Source organism: Pelophylax lessonae (genome assembly GCF_965119305.1).
Source record: "Pelophylax lessonae genome assembly, chromosome: 3".
In the NCBI taxonomy this organism is placed as follows: Eukaryota; Metazoa; Chordata; class Amphibia; order Anura; family Ranidae; genus Pelophylax; species Pelophylax lessonae.
In genome coordinates, this window is record NC_138770.1 from 666,884,945 (window position 1) to 666,903,619 (window position 18,675).

Here is an 18,675-nt window from a genome sequence, read left to right on the forward strand (position 1 = left end):
TGCTCTGCTCTCTCTCCATTCATCTCCTGATGTCCCAGCCTGCACTGTATCCTCTGGTTCCTCTGTAGTCATCCTCTGCCCCTTTTTCCTCACTCTCTATGTATCATCCTCTCCTTCCTCTTCCTCGCTCTCCATGTATCATCCTCTCCTTCCTCTTCCTCGCTCTCCATGTATCACTCTCACTCCTCTTCTGGGTGGGTCTGGGCTGAGTCAGGATGCTGTGTCTGAGTGTGTTGGTTTGGGGGGGAGCTGAGTCCCTGCTGGGTTATTTAGTGCTATTAGCAGAGACTTTCCCCAGGCTGAGACCCCATTGAGCAACTCCAGCCTTATACTTCAGTGACATAGAAGAGGGGGCCAGGGCAAAGGGGGGCTTCTGTGCTAGCTGCACCCCTGCACATAAATCCAGCTGATCACCATCTCAGTGATCAGAAGATGCCTGAGCCCTGAGACCGAAGTGTTCAGGAGGACAGTTCTCAATCAGAAGAGTGGCTGGGCAAAGAAAGAGGTGCCAAAAGACATACAGCGTTCCTTAGTTGGCCAGAAAGTGGAAAGTAACGTGCTTTTCCCAGGACAGAAGAGGCAAAGTACAAGGCTACTTATACCTCTACCTCCACTAGGTGGGCAGCTACCATGGAGAGGTCACCATCCACTCTCATGCTGCTTCTCTGGATCCTGGATGTTGGTGCCACACGACGTAAGATTCTTCTTCCCATCAAGCCGGAGCAGGACCTTCTGTCATCCAAGTCACAGATAGGTGAGTGAAGCCAAGAGTCATGGCCAGTGCCCAGATTTACTAGTGGCTCCCATAGGTGTGCGCAGCCTATTGCATTAGGGTGTGCACCCCAAAGTTTAGACACACATGCGTGTGTGTGGGTGTGTCTATATATTGTATATTTAAACAAACATTTTAAAATGTATTAAAATATTAAAACGTGGACGGTGTCAGTAGAGCAGTTGACGTGTCAGTAGCGCAGAGGACGGTGTCAGTTTATTTTTATTATTTTTGTACAATAATATTTTTCATTTTTTTACATTTTTTTTGGGAGCCCCGTTGTGGGGCTTTGGTGAAGTATCAGCACCAGACATCAGGGGAAATCTGCACCGCACAAGGTGATTAGGGTGTGCCCTGCGCTTGCCTATGATTGCTCCAATGTATTAATACATTGGTTATGGTAGACACTCACACATAACAGTAGATGTGTGAGCGAGGAGGTAGTACCAACTAGCAGGGGGCAGTTGGTGGGATGGCATGAGGTATCACCTGGTTGGTCTTGGTTTTATAATCCAGCATTTTTACCATTACGAAGGGCTTTAGCTATTCAAGCAGCCACAGCACATTTCGTGGGGTGTGACAATTATGTGGCCAAGCCGTAATTGCAATGAATTGGATTTTGGCTCCCATAGGAAGAAAACTGCCTTTTAGTCGCTATGAGTGAATGTTTATGTGACTTGCCTTCTACCAGAACTTCACACCACGTCCCTGTCACATATTCAGGTTCTGCTCTGTTGTGTCACATTTTCCTCAATTCCTTAAAAGCTGTCCCTTTCTAAAGTAAGATAGCAAAAGCAACATCTGGCTTACAGAATCTGCCCTCCAAGTCACAGCCAACACTCAGCTTGCCCCCTGCAGCTCCATGGTCCTCCGTTCTCTGCGACTTTCAGTTAGCGTGGAAATGAAAGTCCCAGGAAGTTCTCTGCTCTGCAGCCTTGGAAGTGCCATACTACATATCTGTTTCTCCAAGTTATCTGTCTGGTGTCTGCCCCTCTCTGAGATTATATATTGGGGTTGATTTATTAAAGGCAAATAGACTGTGCCCTTTGCAAGTGCATTTGCTCCAGAGCTTAGTAAATGAGATGAAGCTTCACTGTGCAAAGAATGCCCAATCATATGCAAGGAAAATAAAAAAAAACAGCATTTTTACTTGCACATGATTGGATGATAGAAGTCAGCAGAGCGCCCCCTCATTTACTTAGCTCTGGAGCAATGGCACTTGCAAAGGGCACAGTCTATTTGCCTTTAGCAAATCAACCCCAATGTGTTTTTTAAATGAAAAACCCTTGAATTAATCTTCAGGGAACCTGTCTAAAAATGATTATACGTACACCTCACTGTATATTAGTGTAAGTGTAAAAAAAAAAAAAAAATTCTAGCTACACCTCACAGTATAGTAGTGTGATCGGAAGGTTGTAGGTAATCAATGAACCAATAAAGAATGTGGTATACCTAATCTGACTTCCAGAGAAGATCTTTTTTTTTTTTAACACCCCCTCTCCTACCTACGAAGAATAACAATGGCCATAAAATAAATGTAGACAATGAAGACTTCAGGGCCCCCTTACATTGGTGGTCAGTGGGAGAGGACCCACCTTTAATCGGTGGACATTGGAGGAGGAGACCCTTATATTGGTGATCAGTGGAAAAAGGGCCACTTGATGTTGGTGGTCATTAGAGAAGGGCCCCATTTCAGCGATGGTCCGTTTTGAAAGGCCCCCTTATGTTGGTGGTCGGTAGGAGAAGGGGCCCCCATATATTATGGCGCTTTTCCACTGCATGGAACCGAACGGTTCGGCTCGCTTTTGTGCTTTTCCACTGCTGGTGTACCGCATGGTACGGTGTAGAAACGGTTCGGTACGGTACGGTACGCCGGCGCTTTTCCACTGCATGGAACCGAACGGTACGGCTCTCAAAAACAGTACCACCTCGATTGTGGTTCCAAGAGGTACCATACCCGGTACCATATCCCACAATCCTTTGCATGCAGTCACTACTAGCCACTGATTGGTGGAAAAGCAGCAGTGGAAAAGCAAGCCGGGCCAAGCAGGGCCGAGTAGAGCCGAGCCGGTACTTGCAGTGGAAAAGTGCCATAAGTGGTCAGTGGTAAATGACACCCTTACATTGGTGGTCTATGGAGAAGGGTCCCCTTTACTTGGTGGTCAGTAGGAGAAGGGCCTCTTATGTTAGTGATCAGTGAGTACCCTTATATTGGTGTGCAGTGGGAGAGGGGCTCCTTTATATTTGTAGTCAGTGGTGAATGAGACAGTTACATTGGTGGTCTATAGAGAAGGACCCCCTTACATTGGCGGTCAGTGGGAGAAAGGCACCCTTATATTAGGGGTCAGTGGGAGAAGAACCCCTATATGTTGATGGTCAGTGGAGATGGTGCCCCCTTATATTGGAGGTCGGTGGGAGAGGGACCCTGTTATATTGATGGTCAGTGGGAGAAGGGCCCCATTATGTTTGTGGTCATTGGCGAAAGACCCCATTATAGTGGTGGTAAGTGGAGAAGGGCCCCTTTATATTGGTGGTTGGTGGTAGAAGGGCCCCCATATATTGGTGGTTAGTGGTACATGATACCCTTACATTGGTGGTCTATGGAGAAGAGCCATTTTACATTTTACATTGGTTGTTAGTGGGAAAAGGGTCACTTTACATTGATGGTCAGTAGGAGAATAGCCTCCTTATGTTAGTGGTCAGTGGGCACCCTTATATTGGTGTGCATTGGCAGAAGGGCTCCTTTATATTGGTAGTCAGTGGAGAAGGCCTCTCTTACGTTGGTGATCAGTTGAGACAGGCCCCATTATATTAGGGGTCAGTGGGAGAAGAACCCCTATATGTTGATGGTCAGTGGAGAAGGTGCCCCCTTATATTGGAGGTCGGTGGGAGAGGGACCGTGTTATATTGATGGTCAGTGGTTAAGGACCACTTGCATTTGTGGTCAGTGGAGAAGGGCCTTCATAAGTCAAGTAACCTCTAGCAACCTCTGGGGAAAACCTCTCATTGCAATCTTTTTCCTTTAGGTTGTCATTTTGGTGGTCAAATATACTCCCTGGAGGACACATGGCATCCAGACCTGGGAAAACCTTTCGGGGTCGCTTACTGTGTATTGTGCCGCTGTGAGGTGGTAAGTTCAGGTCTGCTAGAACTTGAATGCCCTAGTGGCTCATTTTTTTTTCCTATCAGGTGAGCATAAAAACAGGGATTGCTATTGCCAATACCATGGAAGTGCTAGTTGCCTAGCTGTTATATTCATCCTCTGGCTTCATTAGCTTTTGTGTCACTGACCTTGAACAAGTATGCAGGTCAGGAGAACTAAAAATGCTTCTCTACATAATGTTATGTATCTGTGGCTCAGGGTATGTAAGCCAGTGGTTTGTAGGCAGGTGCAACTGTTGGGGTGTATGCTGCCTGATGTTACTGATTTGTGTTACTATTCCATCCATGTTAGTGAATTTTTGTGTAATAGGCTGCCCAGGAGGTTAGGAAGGGGCTAAGTCTGCTCACTCCCGGGTGTTCATAGGTCTGCCCCCTTGTGGAGGGCTTTAAATACAAGAGTAGACGGTGTCTCTGGGCTTCCCTTCCACATGGGAATAGAGAGCAAGGAATGCTGCATCATGTAAATCTGTTTTGAGCTTGTGGCATCCCTTTTTGGGATACCCAGTCAGGGTACCGGAAGTCAGATATTGACTTTGATGAAAGGAATTTCCTTACCTGGAAGGTATGTTTTGGACAGCCTAGGATGACCTAAGCTATGTTTGAAAAGATCTTTTGAGAGACTGTGTCACATTAATTCTGTTATTGCAAGAAGTACAAACAAAAGTTCTCTGCTCATTTCCACTGAGTGGTACGGTACGGTTCGGTTCAGTACGGTACGGTTCGGAACGGTACACCTTGCGTTTCCACTGCCAATAGTACCCTTTCATGATAGGCGTGGTGTAGCAGGAAAGCTGCGATAGAGGATTCTCTGTCAACCAATCAAAGTTCTGCAGAGTATAGCTCCACCCTGTTGGTACGGTACTAATGTGCTTGGTACCCCAACGAAAGGGTACCAAAAAGTGGTACGGTACGGTTCGGAATTAGGGTACCATTGATAATGGAAACGGCATAAATAGCGTACCGTACCGAACCGAACCGTACCAGAAAGGAGTGCATGTAAGGAGTAGAAAAGAACAGGGCTTGTGCAACAGGAGATGAAGAGGTAATACAAGAGGGTCACCATGAAAGGGTTAATCGTGCTATGGAGTTGGCGGGAGATGCAGCCAAGTGCCGTTGCCATCAGTAACCAGTGAAGTGGTGAAGAATGTTATATCAGCCAGCCAGTGGAAGGTTAGTGCCTTGGTATGGGAGATGGTAACTTTTGTTAGTGAGGGAGTTAGTGAGCCTGGCCCTCTCCCTAGCGATTTTGTACCTCATATATAGGACCAAGTACAGGGAACCTATGGACCTAGCCTGGAGGTATGGGAAGAGAGAGGGAGAAGTGGATCCAAGCAAAATAATCAAGCTCATTAGTAACAGAGGTCTGCGCTGTGTGGATGGCACACAGCCATCAAACATGGGAGGGAGGTGGCAATCATGGCTCTGCTGGTGAAGCAGGACACAAGCTTTGCGGTGTCCCCTCAGAAATTCTGCATTCATATGAAAGGAGAAGGTGTTAAGGTTACACGTGACGGGTGCTTAACAATAATAAAATGGCTTGCTTCTAAGTTAGGGTGCCACCTTAATGCTGGTTTTCACATCCCAGGGTGATTTTTGCCTTTTGCATCCTGAACATTAGTGTGTGCATTTGTGAGGGCCCCCCAGGCCCCTCCCATTTGGGCAATGAGCCCCGCCCACATTTTGAGCATGAGATCCAGAAAGTATGTAGTGGGCACCGCTTCTACAGTGATCGCGGCTGGCTTCTGGGTCCTATGCCGAGTGGCTGCCTTGCTGCTTAGCAAACACAGGGGGCGCTTGCTTGGCACAGGCGCCATTCAATGTCATCTCTGTCCCCCCCTTTCCAATAAGAGAACAATTTGCATTCATTGGGAAAATGTAAAGTGTTTTCTGAACTGTGCCAGTGCCACGAGAGCGACCCCCTCTGGTTTATATGCACTTTATGCAGCATGTAAACAAGACAGACCGCCATTCTGTCAGACAGGAAGAGAGAGAATCTTGTGTTCCTACTAATCAGGAACACAGATCTCTCTCTTCCTGCAGTCAATCCATACCCCATACAGTTAGGAAGCACTTCCTAGGAGCACACCTAACCCCTTGATCGCCCCTGATGTTAACCCCTTCTCTGCCATTGTAATTTATCCAGTAACAGTGCATATTTTTTAGCACTGATCACTGTATTGGTGTCACTGGTCCCCAAAAAGTGTCACGGGGTGTCAGATATGCCTGCCGCAATGTTGCAGCCCCGCTGAAAATCTCTGATTGCCGCCATTACTAATAAAAGCAATAAAAAAAAAAAGTCCATGAATTTATCCAATAGTTTGTAAACGCTATAACTTTTGCGCAAACCGATTTAATATACGCTTTTTGGATTTTTTTTTTTTTACCAAAAATATGTAGCAGAATACAAATTGGCCTAAACTGATGATGAAATTTGATTTTTTAAATTTTTTTATTGGATGTGTTTTATAGCAGAAAGTGAAAAATATTGTTTTTTTTTTTTTCAAAATTATCAGTCTTTTTTTGTTTATAGAGGAAAAAAAATAAAAAATCGCACAGGTGATCAAATACCACCAAAAAGAAAGCTCTTTTTGTGGGGGAAAAGGACATCAATTGTATTTGGGTACAGCGTCGCACAACCGCGCAAATGTGAGTTAAAGCAACGCAGTGCCGTATCACAAAAAATGGCCTGGTCATTAAGGGGGTAAAACCTTCTGCAGCTGAAGTGGTTAAAATCCTCTATTTTTCCTTAAAATGTTTTTCCCATATCATTTTGGGACATGGTCTTGATAAATACAACTGGACTCAATTATATTTAATCATACGCAGAATTATATATCACCCTACTAGTTTGCTAGTTGTTAGGTAAATTTAGTTAGCTCTTCTGTAGGCAGAGGAGCATGGGGTTAATTGTGTTTAGGAGGCTGTTTAGTGTTTCACAGGCTGTGGCTCTGTTACCTCTTTCTGCCCTGAAGGTGGGTAAATGACCCATAAATGTCTGGGTCCACCCGTCTGGAGGTGACACCTGCATAGTTGCCAACATTTGAAAAAAAATTCCCGGGACAGCTATCTATTACTTACCACACCCACTTCCCTGAGGCTCTGCCCACTCCAGATAAATAATCTACATAGTTTGTGAGGTTGAAAAAAGACATCAGTCCATCCAGTTCAACCTATGATGTGTGTGTGTGTTTGCTGTTAACCGTACATTGTATACCCCTGTATGTTGTGGTCTTTAAGGTGCCCATCTAATAGGTTTTTGAAATTATCGATGCTCCCTGCTGATACGACTGCTTGCGGAAGAGAATTCCACATCCTTACTGCTCTGACAGTGAAGAACCCCTTACGTATTTTAAGGTTAAACCGCTTTTCCTCTAGTTTTAGTGAGTGGCCACGTGTCTTATTGTATTACCTTTCTCTAAAAAGTTTGTTCCTTATGCTAGGGTCACCAGTACAGTATTTGTACATTGATATCATATCCCCCCCTCAATCGTCTCTTCTCCAGAGAGAATGAGTTCAGTGCTTGTAGTCTTTCCTTATAGCTGATGGCCTTCATTCCCTTAATTATTTTTGTTGCCCTTCTCTGGACTCTCTGCAGTTCCAGCACATCCTTCCTGAGGACCGGTGCCCAGAACTGGACAGCATACTCCAGATGTGGCCGGACTAGAGTCTTGTAGAGTGGTAGAATAATCTCTTAATTTCTGGAGTGAATCCCCTTTTTTATACATGCCAGTATTCTGTTGACTTTGCTTACAGCGGCTTGGCATTGCATGCCACTGCCAAGCCTGTTGTCCACCAGTACCCCCAGGTCCTTTTCCATCCTAGACTCACCCAGAGGTTCCCTATCACGTACCTGATCAGAGGCCGAGGTGCTGAGAGGGCTTCCCTTGTGGCTAAGTGCAAGGCACCCCTGGAGGTGGAGACAGGGAATGCTGTGCCCAAAGGAACAGGGGTCGCCAGCTGCGGCAAGCTCCGGTGAAGAGGTGACTGCTGTGTTAGTAGACACGTAGTGCGTGCTGAAATGCAGGATGCCTTGAAGGTGACTGGAGGAGGTAGCCAGGCGTGCGACAAGAGCGAGGTCAAGGTCAAGCCAAGGGGTCAAACACAGTTCATCAAGCAGTAGAGGAGTACAAAAAACATGAAATTGCTGCGCATTTAAGGTAAAAAACTGTAAAAACAGCAAATATACAGTAGTGGGTACAGCAGCCACACTAATCTGAAATGTAGCAGATTAAAAGAAATAAAAAACAAAACTGTGGCGCTAAGACCCTTAATAAATGACAGTCCCACTTGAGGATGTGTATAAAGCAATAAAAAAGCAGTCCATGTGTGTCCGTCTCCACATAAAGAAGTAATTCTCGAGCAGAAAACCACCACCAGAAAGCACTCCAACACCAGTACTTCTTACCAAAAGTGATTGATCTCCATCACAGAGATCAAAAGTAGCGCATAACTGGAAATCATGAAGGCTTCTCCAATGCAGTCTTAGTAAGCTCTCGATGTGGTATGTTATGCAAAGAAAAAGAGGGACATCACATAGCGCAGACCGCTTAAAAAGGCTTTATTCTTAAATAGAATGGTACTCACAAGAAAAGTACTACATCTCGCATGTAATAGAGGAGTACGTAGAAGCAAGCCGGGGGTCATACACGGGAACAGCAGACTGAAGCAGAGTAGGTAAACAAGCCGATGGTCGGAGCCAGGAGGAGAGACAAGACAGGTGAGACAAGCCGGGTCGGTAACGGGTAATCCAAGTAAACAGGAACACAGGAAGCAGGAAACAGGAAGCTGAAGATCATCCAGCAACTAATGGCTGGAGCAGGCTGGTTTAAATAGGCCACTGGGCGTCGCTGCATTAGTGTGGGCGGAAGATCCAGCTCTCTTGTGGGAAGTTCCCTGACATTCCCCCCCCCTAGTGAGTAGCTTGCTTTCTGGTTTCTGGCCCCCAAGTGCATTACTTTACATTTTTCAACATTAAACCTCATCTGCCATGTAGTTGCCCACCCCGTTATTTTGTTCAGGTCCGCTTGTAAGGTTTCCACATCCTGCATAGAAGATATTGGCAAGCTTAGTTTAGTATCATCCGCAAATACTGAGATTGTACTAGATATCCCCTCCTCTAGATCATTTATGAATAAATTAAACAGGATTGGTCCCAGGACAGAACCCTGGGGGACCCCACTTTCCACACCCGCCCAATCCGAGTTCCCTGACAGTGCCCCCCCCAAAGGGCAGCCTCCGGATGCCCAATTGGGCCTGCTTCTCAGGATGCTTGTTGTTGAAAAATTCTCTAAGAAGTTTGGGGGCATGAACGTTATTTGCAGGCTCCCATGAACTTTCCTCAGGTGAATACCCTTTCCACTTAATCAGGTATTGGACCTGTCTTCCCCTCTTTCGGCAGTCTAGGATGGTCTCTATCTCATACTCAAATTCCTGACCCACCAAGATGGGAGGTGGAGGTGGATCATCCCCTTCCTGAGAAAGGGCCAGAAGAGGAAGACTTGAGCAAGGAGATATGGAAAACAGGATGGATCTTGTAGGAATCCGGTAAGGAAAGTTCGAAGGCTACAGGATTGATTTCCTTCTTGATTTTGAGAGGGCCAATGTACCTTGGACCCAACTTCCGTGATGGGCAGGGTAGTTTGAGGTTTGCCGTGGAGAGCCACACTTCATCCCCCACTTTCAAGGCTGGATTCTCCTTTCTCTTCTTGTCATATGACCTCTTATAATCTTCCTGCGCTTTACGCATGGTTGCCTGGAGGGTTAGGTAGTTCTCTTGGATAAAGGTTAATCTATCCTGAACTGCAGGTACCGTTGCTTCTGGTACAGAGTTGGGTAAAAAGAGGGGTGAAAGCCGTAATTGGCCCAGAATGGGGATTGGTTGGTGGTGGCATGAATAGAGTTATTGTAAGCAAACTCTGCGCAGGGCAGTAAGGCCACCCAATTATCCTGTGAGAAGGAAGAAAAACAACGAAGGTATTGTTCCAACGTTTGATTTGTTCTCTCCGTTTGGCCATTGATCTGGGGGTGATAGGCAGATGATAGGCAAATCTTGATATCCAAAGCCTTGCAGAGGGCCCTCCAGAATCGAGAGGTGAATTGTACCCCCCTGCCCGAGACAATACTGTTTGGTACGCCGTGTAGCCTTACAATCTCCTTGATGAAGATATGTGCTGTGTCCATGGCTGAGGGAGTGCTCACCATAGGCAGGAAGTGTGCCATCTTTGATAAGCGGTCTACTACTACCAGGATAGTGGAAAAACCTTCAGAAGGGGGCAGTTCTACAATAAAGTCCATAGACAACATCCTCCAAGGCTGGTCCGGAACAGGCAGAGGTCTTAGCAAGCCCCAAGTCTGCGTGAGACTTCCTTTACTTCGGGTACAGGTCGTACAAGAACTTACATAGTCTTTGCAGTCCTGTCTAAGGTTGGGCCCCAATAGGAACGTTGGATCAGTTCTAATGTCTTGCGGACCCCAAAATGGCCTGCCAGCTGGTGGTCGTGGAACGTTTTAAGAACCTGGACTCTGGCTCCCTCGGGTACAAAAATCTTATCCCCGTGCCACAAAAGACCTTCCTGCCTTCTAAGTGTGGGGATTTCAGACTCAGGACACCAGGCAGAAACCTGTTCCAGGGTGGCCCTAAGATCAGGCTGGATAAGAAGAAAGTTCTGGGGAGACAGAATGGTGCTGGGGGTGGCAGTATTTGGGGTCTCAGGGAACATTCGTGACAGAGCATCCGCTTTGCCATTCTTGGATCCTGGGCGATAGGTGAGGTGAAAATTAAACCTTGAGAAAAACAAGGCCCACCTGGCCTGTCGTGGTCTTAAGCGCTTAGCAGATCTGAGATACTCAAAGTTCTTATGGTCGGTGAATATCATAATTGGGTGCGCTGCACCCTCCAGGAGATATCTCCACTCCTCCAGAGCGACTTTGATGGCCAGCAGTTCCCGATCCCCAACATCATAGTTCCTTTCCAGCTGAGAGAGCTTTCGGGAGAAGAAAGCCACTGGATGCAATAGTGCTTTAGGGCCCAGACGTTGAGATAGGATGGCCCCTGTGGCGACTTCAGATGCATCAACCTCCAGTACGTAGGGCAGGGTGGGGTCAGGATGCTGCAGGACAGGGGCAGAAGTGAATAACGCCTTTAATTTACCAAAAGCCTCTTGAGCCTCTTGGGACCACTGGAAGCGGCAGTGTTGGCGGGTTTGCTGGGTAATCGGGGCGATAATGCCAGAAAAGTCCTTGATGAACCTCCGATAAAAATTCGCAAACCCTACGAACCTCTGAATGCCCTTTTTGTCCGTGGGAGCTGGCCACTCCAGGATGGCAGATACCTTCTGGGGGTCCATGGCTACCCCATCAATGGAAATGATCAGACCCAAAAATTGTATAGAAGTCTTTTCAAAGGAACACTCCTCTGCTTTTGCATAGAGTCCGTGTACCCTTAGTGTGGACAGCACTTTCTTGACATGGATTCTATGTAGTTCCAGGATAGGGGAGAAGACAAGAATGTCGTCCAGGTACACAATCATGAAGTTATCCAGGTATTCTCTAAAGATATTATTCACGAAGTGCTGAAAGGTAGCTGGAGCATTACATAGACCAAAAGGCATAACCAGGTACTCAAAATGCCCAAAACATGTTCGAAAGGCTGTTTTCCATTCATCGCCCTCGCAAATGCGTACTAGGTTGTAGGCACCGCGCAAGTCCAATTTAGTAAAGACCCGGGCGGTACGGAACCTCTGAAAGAGCTCAGGAACAAGCGGAAGAGGGTACCGGTTTTTAATGGTGATTTTATTGAGCTCCCTGTAATCCACACAGGGTCTGAGGGTATGATCTTTCTTTTCTACGAAGAAAATTCCGGCGCCAGCTGGAGAAGATGAGGGGCGGATGAATCCCTTCTTTAGGTTTTCATCAATGTACTGGCGCAACACCTCAAGCTCAGTCTCTGAAAGTGGAAAAATCCTTCCAAAGGGAACTTCTGCACCAGGTAATAGCTCGAAAGGGCAGTCGTAGGGGCGATGAGGTGGTAATATATCGGCCTTCTTTTTGTCAAAGACGTCCAGGAAATCATGGTAAACTGGAGGAACGTCCTGGCTGGAGTCGGAGACTGGCTGGATGGTCAGGCAACTGGAAGGAGACACAGGTTTGGGCATCAGACAGTGCTGAAGGCAGTAGGGGGACCCAAAGGAGATCTCCCTTCGGATCCAGTCTATCTGCGGGTTGTGTGCCTGCAACCATGGTATCCCCAGAATTATGGGGAACATGGGGGAACATAAAATATCAAACTTCAGGAACTCTTGATGGCCAGAGTCAGTAATGGTAAGAATAGGTACCGTCTCGTGAGTAACAGGCCCGGATTGAGGAGTGGTACCGTCGGCCAACTGGACCTTGAGTTTAAGTTCGTTAGTCTGAATAGGAATCCGGAAGTCCTTGGCAAGGGTTACATCCATGAAGCAACTACATGCCCCAGAGTCAATTATTGCTGGGAGTCGGACCTCCCCTTTCGCTACCTGTAGGGAGACATGGAGAACAAGATGAGTAAGGGAAGGTCCTGAGACTTGCTGATACATGGAATTGTGTGGGGAAGACTTACTGGGCCTCACAGGGCAGTTGCGGAGAAAGTGTCCGGCCTCCCCACAGTAGAGGCAGAGGTTAGCCCGCCTGCGGCGGAGTCTCTCATCAGAGGTCAGGGCAGAACGAACCATGCCAATTTGCATAGGTTCTCCTTCAGAGGAGGCTGCTGTGGCCGGAATAGGTGCAGGGACAACTGGGACCTTAGGTAGCATCCAGGAAGGCCGGAAGGACTGAACACGTTCAGATCGCCGCTCCCGCAGGCGTCTGTCCAGTTGGATGGCGAGCTGAATGAGGCCCTCCAAACTGGTGGGGCTTTCTACTCGTGCCAGCTCATCTTTGAGGGCCTCAGATAGGCCAAGTCGGTACTGGTACCTGAGGGCGGCATTGTTCCATTCAGTATCCGCTGACCATTTGCGGAAGTCCACAGTGTAGTCTTCAGCAGGGCGCCTCCCCTGCTGTAAGGTATGGAGAGTGGCCTCTGCAGTGGCCCTGCGTTGTGGGTCGTCATATAGTTGGCCCATGGCTTCAAAAAAGGTGTCCAAAGTGTTGATGACAGGACTTTTTTGTTCCAACAGGTGATGAGCCCAGGACTGCGGTTCATCGGAGAGCAGAGAGATGACAAATCCCACTTTAACTGTTTCCAGGGAGAAGGTCCTTGGTTGCAGAGCCAGGTAGAGAGAACAGGCATTCTTAAAGGCCCTGAACTTCCTCCGATCGCCGGAAAAACGCTCTGGAGTGGGAACCCTGGGTTCAGGAGGAGGGACCATCATCATAGGAGTGGATGAGTGACGCTCCGGAGTCAGTGAGGCTGAGGCAAGACCTGCAGAAGGAGGAGCTGTAGTAGCGGAAGATACTGCCAAGTTCTGTAAACGACCCTCCAACTGGAAGTACCCGTCCTGTAGGTTGGTCACTGCTTGAGTAAGGGCTGCGACTTGCTGGCACAGAGCCTCGAGCTGGGAAGCACCTCTGTCGGCCTCTGACATATTCTGGCTGGATGATACTATCACGTACCTGATCAGAGGCCGAGGTGCTGAGAGGGCTTCCCTTGTGGCTAAGTGCAAGGCACCCCTGGAGGTGGAGACAGGGAATGCTGTGCCCAAAGGAACAGGGGTCGCCAGCTGCGGCAAGCTCCGGTGAAGAGGTGACTGCTGTGGTAGTAGACACGTAGTGCGTGCTGAAATGCAGGATGCCTTGAAGTGCGACAAGAGCGAGGTCAAGGTCAAGCCAAGGGGTCAAACACAGTTCATCAAGCAGTAGAGGAGTCCGTAGAAGCAAGCCGGGGGTCATACACGGGAACAGCAGACTGAAGCAGAGTAGGTAAACAAGCCGATGGTCGGAGCCAGGAGGAGAGACAAGACAGGTGAGACAAGCCAGGTCGGTAACGGGTAATCCAAGTAAACAGGAACACAGGAAGCAGGAAACAGGAAGCTGAAGATCATCCAGCAACTAATGGCTGGAGCAGGCTGGTTTAAATAGGCCACTGGGCGTCGCTGTATTAGTGTGGGCGGAAGATCCAGCTCTCTTGTGGGAAGTTCCCTGACATTCCCCCCCTAGTGAGTAGCTTGCTTTCTGGTTTCTGGCCCCCAAGTGCATTACTTTACATTTTTCAACATTAAACCTCATCTGCCATGTAGTTGCCCACCCCGTTATTTTGTTCAGGTCCGCTTGTAAGGTTTCCACATCCTGCATAGAAGATATTGGCAAGCTTAGTTTAGTATCATCCGCAAATACTGAGATTGTACTAGATATCCCCTCCTCTAGATCATTTATGAATAAATTAAACAGGATTGGTCCCAGGACAGAACCCTGGGGGACCCCACTTTCCACACCCGCCCAATCCGAGTACTCCCCGTTAATCATCACCCTCTGGACTCTCCCCTGGAGCCAGTTCTCTATCCAGGTACTCACCTTATGGTCCATACCTACCTTCCTTAGTTTGTACAGTAAGCGTTTGTGGGGAACGGTGTCAAAGGCCTTTGCAAAGTCCAGATACACCACATCCACAGGCTTTCCTTTATCTAGGTGGCAGCTCACTTCATCGTAGAAGGTTAATAGATTGGTTTGGCAAGAACGATTTTTCATGAATCCATGCTGATTACTACTAATAATACCGTTTTCATTACTAAAGTCTTGTATGTGGTCCCTTAACATCCCCTCCTAAATCTTGCAGACTACAGATGTTAGGCTGACCGGCCTATAGTTACCCGGGATACATCTCGGCCCCTTTTTAAATATTGGTACCACGTTGGCTTTTTTCCAATCAGCTAGCACCATACCTGTCTGTAAATTATCCTTAAAGATCAAGAATAATGGTCTGGCAATCACCTGGCTGAGCTCTTTAAGAACCCTCGGGTGCAAGCCATCCGGTCCCGGTGATTTATTTATGTTAAGTTTCTCTAGTTTAGTTTTAAGTCTATCTTCAGTTAGCCATGGCGGCACTTCCTGAGGTGTGTTGTTTAGTTCGGCCTTACAAGCTAGGTTCGTGTAGCCCCCCGATTCTTTTGTGAAGACTGAAGAGAAGAAATTATTTAACACTTTCGCCTTTTCTCTGTCCTCAGTGGCCATATTTCCTTTGTCGTCTTTTATGGGGCCAATGTGTTCTGGCCTCGCTTTCTTACTGTTACACATACTGTTACACATACAGCAGTTCTGCTCAGGTTCACATCTGTCTCCCACAGACCATATAGGTAGCAGCCCCTTGCTGCTCTAGCCCCCAGGCTTGGGTCTCTGTCTTTCCCACACCGGGACTCTTCGAGAGGGTGGAGCCCAGAACCATGGTCAGGTCGCTACTACAGCTCAGCACACACCTGACTAATCAGTGTGCTGGTGGTTCACATAATCTGGACCCAGGATTGGTGATTTCATCCCACCCAGATGGCTAACAAATTTCCGGGCTCCAGGTCCCAAAATTGTTTTTTTTACCTATAAGGAAACTGAAAAGCCAGTTTCCTCCTAATTAAGCAAACCTCCTGGAGCCCCTCAACTTGCCTGGTTGAGAATCCTGGTTTAACATCACCTCGGTGGGCCCTGCCACACAGATTTTTAACTGTTTTTTTTTAAGTTCTACAGTTTTCTTCAGCTCTAGTTATCCCATGCACCCCAATTCCCTATCCATGTTCAATGTTCCTAAAATAAACACCAAAAAAACAAAACCCCTAGACTGTTTATTGAGTGATCAGGAAGTGTGCGAAAATGCCTTTTGTTCGGCTGTGGGTGCTGTGAGGGGGAAATAGGCCTGAAATCCAGCGTCTACTTCAAGGGTAGCGCTACAGTTACATTGATCCAAAATGGACCTATGTAACTATGCAAAAAAACCATACCTAAACTTCAGCTTTAAACTGATTGTTACATGACTGAAGAATAGAGGGAGAAGGAAAAGTCTGTATACTGGAGGTATGGGGACATTTTATGGCCAGCATGGGGAGGACAGACCCAGCCATGAGTGTTACATGGCAGATTTATAAGGGGGATGGCCCAAGCTTGGTCGACTTTGTCCTGCCTAATTCTCTGACTTACTTCCTTTATCTTTGCTTTAGCAGGGAAGTCGTTGGGGAAAGGAATCCGGGAAGATCAGCTGTAAGAACATCAGAAGTCAATGTCCACTGCCAGACTGTGCCAATCCTGTGGAGGTTCCGGGGCAGTGCTGCCGGCTGTGCCCCAAGAGTAAGGCAATTTCTGTCCTCCAGGATGTCTCCTTACCCTGATAGACTCCCAGTCCGACTTTATACATCTCATGTTATATATATTTTTTTAGCACTTTATAGAATTCATTTTAATCTTGTGTCTCTTCCAGCTGTGGCCGTTCCACCTCTTCTGAAGAAGTCAGAGGTTGTAGTCAATGAGTTTGAGTATTTCCAGGAAAAGGAGGATGACCTGTACAATGATCGTTCGTACCTGAGCTCTGATGATGAGGTTGAGGACAGCTGGACAGGTAAAGGCGTGGAGATTCCTGTTTTTTTGGAGGATATCCAGAATCATCTAGACCAGGGATTTCCCAACTTTTCAAACAAAGGGCCAGTTTGCTGTCCTTCAGACTTTTGGGGGACTGGACTGTGGCCATTGGGAGTAGAAACTGTCCTGGCATCAGTGGGAGTAAACAATACAAACAATTCCTCCCCCTAGTACATGTAAACATGTATTAGGGGAAGGGATAGCACCCCTTGGTTGGTGTCAGTGGGAGGAATAGTGCCCCATCGTTGGTGTCAGTGGGAGTAATAGTGACCCATCTTTGGTGTCAGTGGGAGGAATAGTGCCCCATCATTGGTTTCAGTGGGAGGAATAGTGTCTCATGGTTGGTATCAGTGGGAGGAATAGTGTCCCATGATTGGGATCAGTGGGAGGAATAGTGCCCCATTGTTGTTGTCATTGGGAGGAATAGATGACATCAATGAGTCTAAAATAAGTTATGTAATGAAAACGAAAAGATTTTATTTAAAGATCTCATTAGTGAGTTATTAAAATTAAACTTCAGCTTTACAGGTACGTTCACATTGGAGGCGGATTTGAAATCGTGCAAGTTCAGCTGAATTTGCAAGATTTCAAACCGGCATTTCATTATGAGATTGGGGGCGATTTAAAAAAGACATCTGTGCAGGTTAATGCACAGATATCTATTGAAATCGCCCCTGATGCCGCCAAAAGCAGTTCAGGAACTACTTTTGGAAATTGGTGCAGAGCAGCAAAGTTGGCGTCGCACTCGTTCGGACAGTGTCGTTGCCGGCAGTAGGCTGTGATTTTGAATGCGATTTGACATGTCAAATTGCCTCGATGTAAACAGGGGCTCAAGGTACATTCACACCAGGTGCGGTAGGACTGCATTGGACATCTATTCCGGCGCAGTCCCACTGAAGTTCCACCGCAAGACAAGGCAGTAATGTCTTATTTCCTACCTGACTGGTTCACTTTTTTTCAGTGCAGCGCAGTGGTGGCCAATAGAACTTAATGAAATGTCACTGGTGACATTTCAATAGATTTCATTTAAGAAAAAAAAAGAACAGTGTTATGTTCCATGATTGGCACATTTACACTGCTGTCATCCCACCATATTTCACTGAACACCGAGGGCTGGAAGTCAGTCTTTGGCATTAAATGCAATAAATAAATAAAATGAAAGGTCTGGTGCTGCCAGTGACACAGACGTCCATCTCTATAAACATAAACAACAGAGGAGAATTTAGCCCTGGGACTTTAAATGAGATGTACACTAGTGGCCACTTAATGAGAAGTAAACATATTGTCTGAATTTATTAAAAAGTAAACAGGATAATCATTATTTACAAAGTGCATAGAAAAATGCCAAACCGATTAGTAGTAATTTAATAATAAAAAAGTGTAGCGCTAAAATATACATAATTGAACGTAATATTGGTGAGAAATCATCCTTTAAACAGTATAAGAAAAAAATCCAAGGGCAAATATGGTGAATAAAGTCCCAACCAAGAAAAGAATAAAGGCATTAAATAAGCTTAAATACACACGGGACGCCGCGGTCGGATCTTCAGCTGCCATATCTATGTGCCTGTTCATGTCCATACTATTGTGAGTAGTATTTTAATAAATTATATACATGTGTTTTACGGGATTACACTATGGTCCTTTGTTTCATTTTTCCTCCATACACCTATTTGACCTTTACGGAGTGATTAAGAGGATTTGACCGTTTTTATGGTGTTACCTACTTTCCCTTGGATCCATTGAATACAGTGGAAAACATCTCTTTGCTGGGCGAGGCTTTCTCATTCATTTGAGTAGCCATGGTGTTCTGGTAAGCTGCTTCTATTATTTGTGCACCGAGGTGTCCCCACCCTACACATTCCTTGGGTGTCACGGGAAGGACTGTTTCTTCACAGTATTGTCAACTGGATTTATTTGGACTTACACCATTATTCTATTCTTGGTTGGGACTTTATTCACCATATTTTCCCTTAGATTTTTTTCTTACACTGTTTAAAGGATGATTTCTCACCAATATTACCTTCAATTATGTATATTTTAGCGCTACACTTTTTTTATTATTATTGTACTATCGATCACTGTCTGTTGATTTTGTGTTAGCAGCTTTTTTCACTTCATTATTAATTTATCATGAGTTGATCCATCACTTTTGATAGCGCAGACACACCCCCTGTTATTGATTAGTAGTAATTACATGGTATAATACATGCTAG

General features: G+C 46.4%; 1 protein-coding gene across 2 annotated transcripts in view; it reads left to right on the forward strand.

Moving 5' to 3' along the window:
- The first annotated feature begins 600 nt into the window (after window positions 1-600).
- Window positions 601-18,675, forward strand: part of LOC309551732 (chordin-like) — a 56,264-nt gene continuing 38,189 nt past the window's right edge. For both annotated transcript variants that reach the window (XM_082252417.1, XM_082252418.1), the window contains exons 1-4: window positions 601-754; window positions 3,799-3,902; window positions 16,045-16,171; window positions 16,302-16,439. In XM_082252417.1, coding sequence (XP_082108543.1) covers window positions 631-754; window positions 3,799-3,902; window positions 16,045-16,171; window positions 16,302-16,439 — 493 coding nt within the window. In that variant the 5' untranslated portion in view covers window positions 601-630. The remainder of the gene's footprint in view (window positions 755-3,798; window positions 3,903-16,044; window positions 16,172-16,301; window positions 16,440-18,675) is intronic.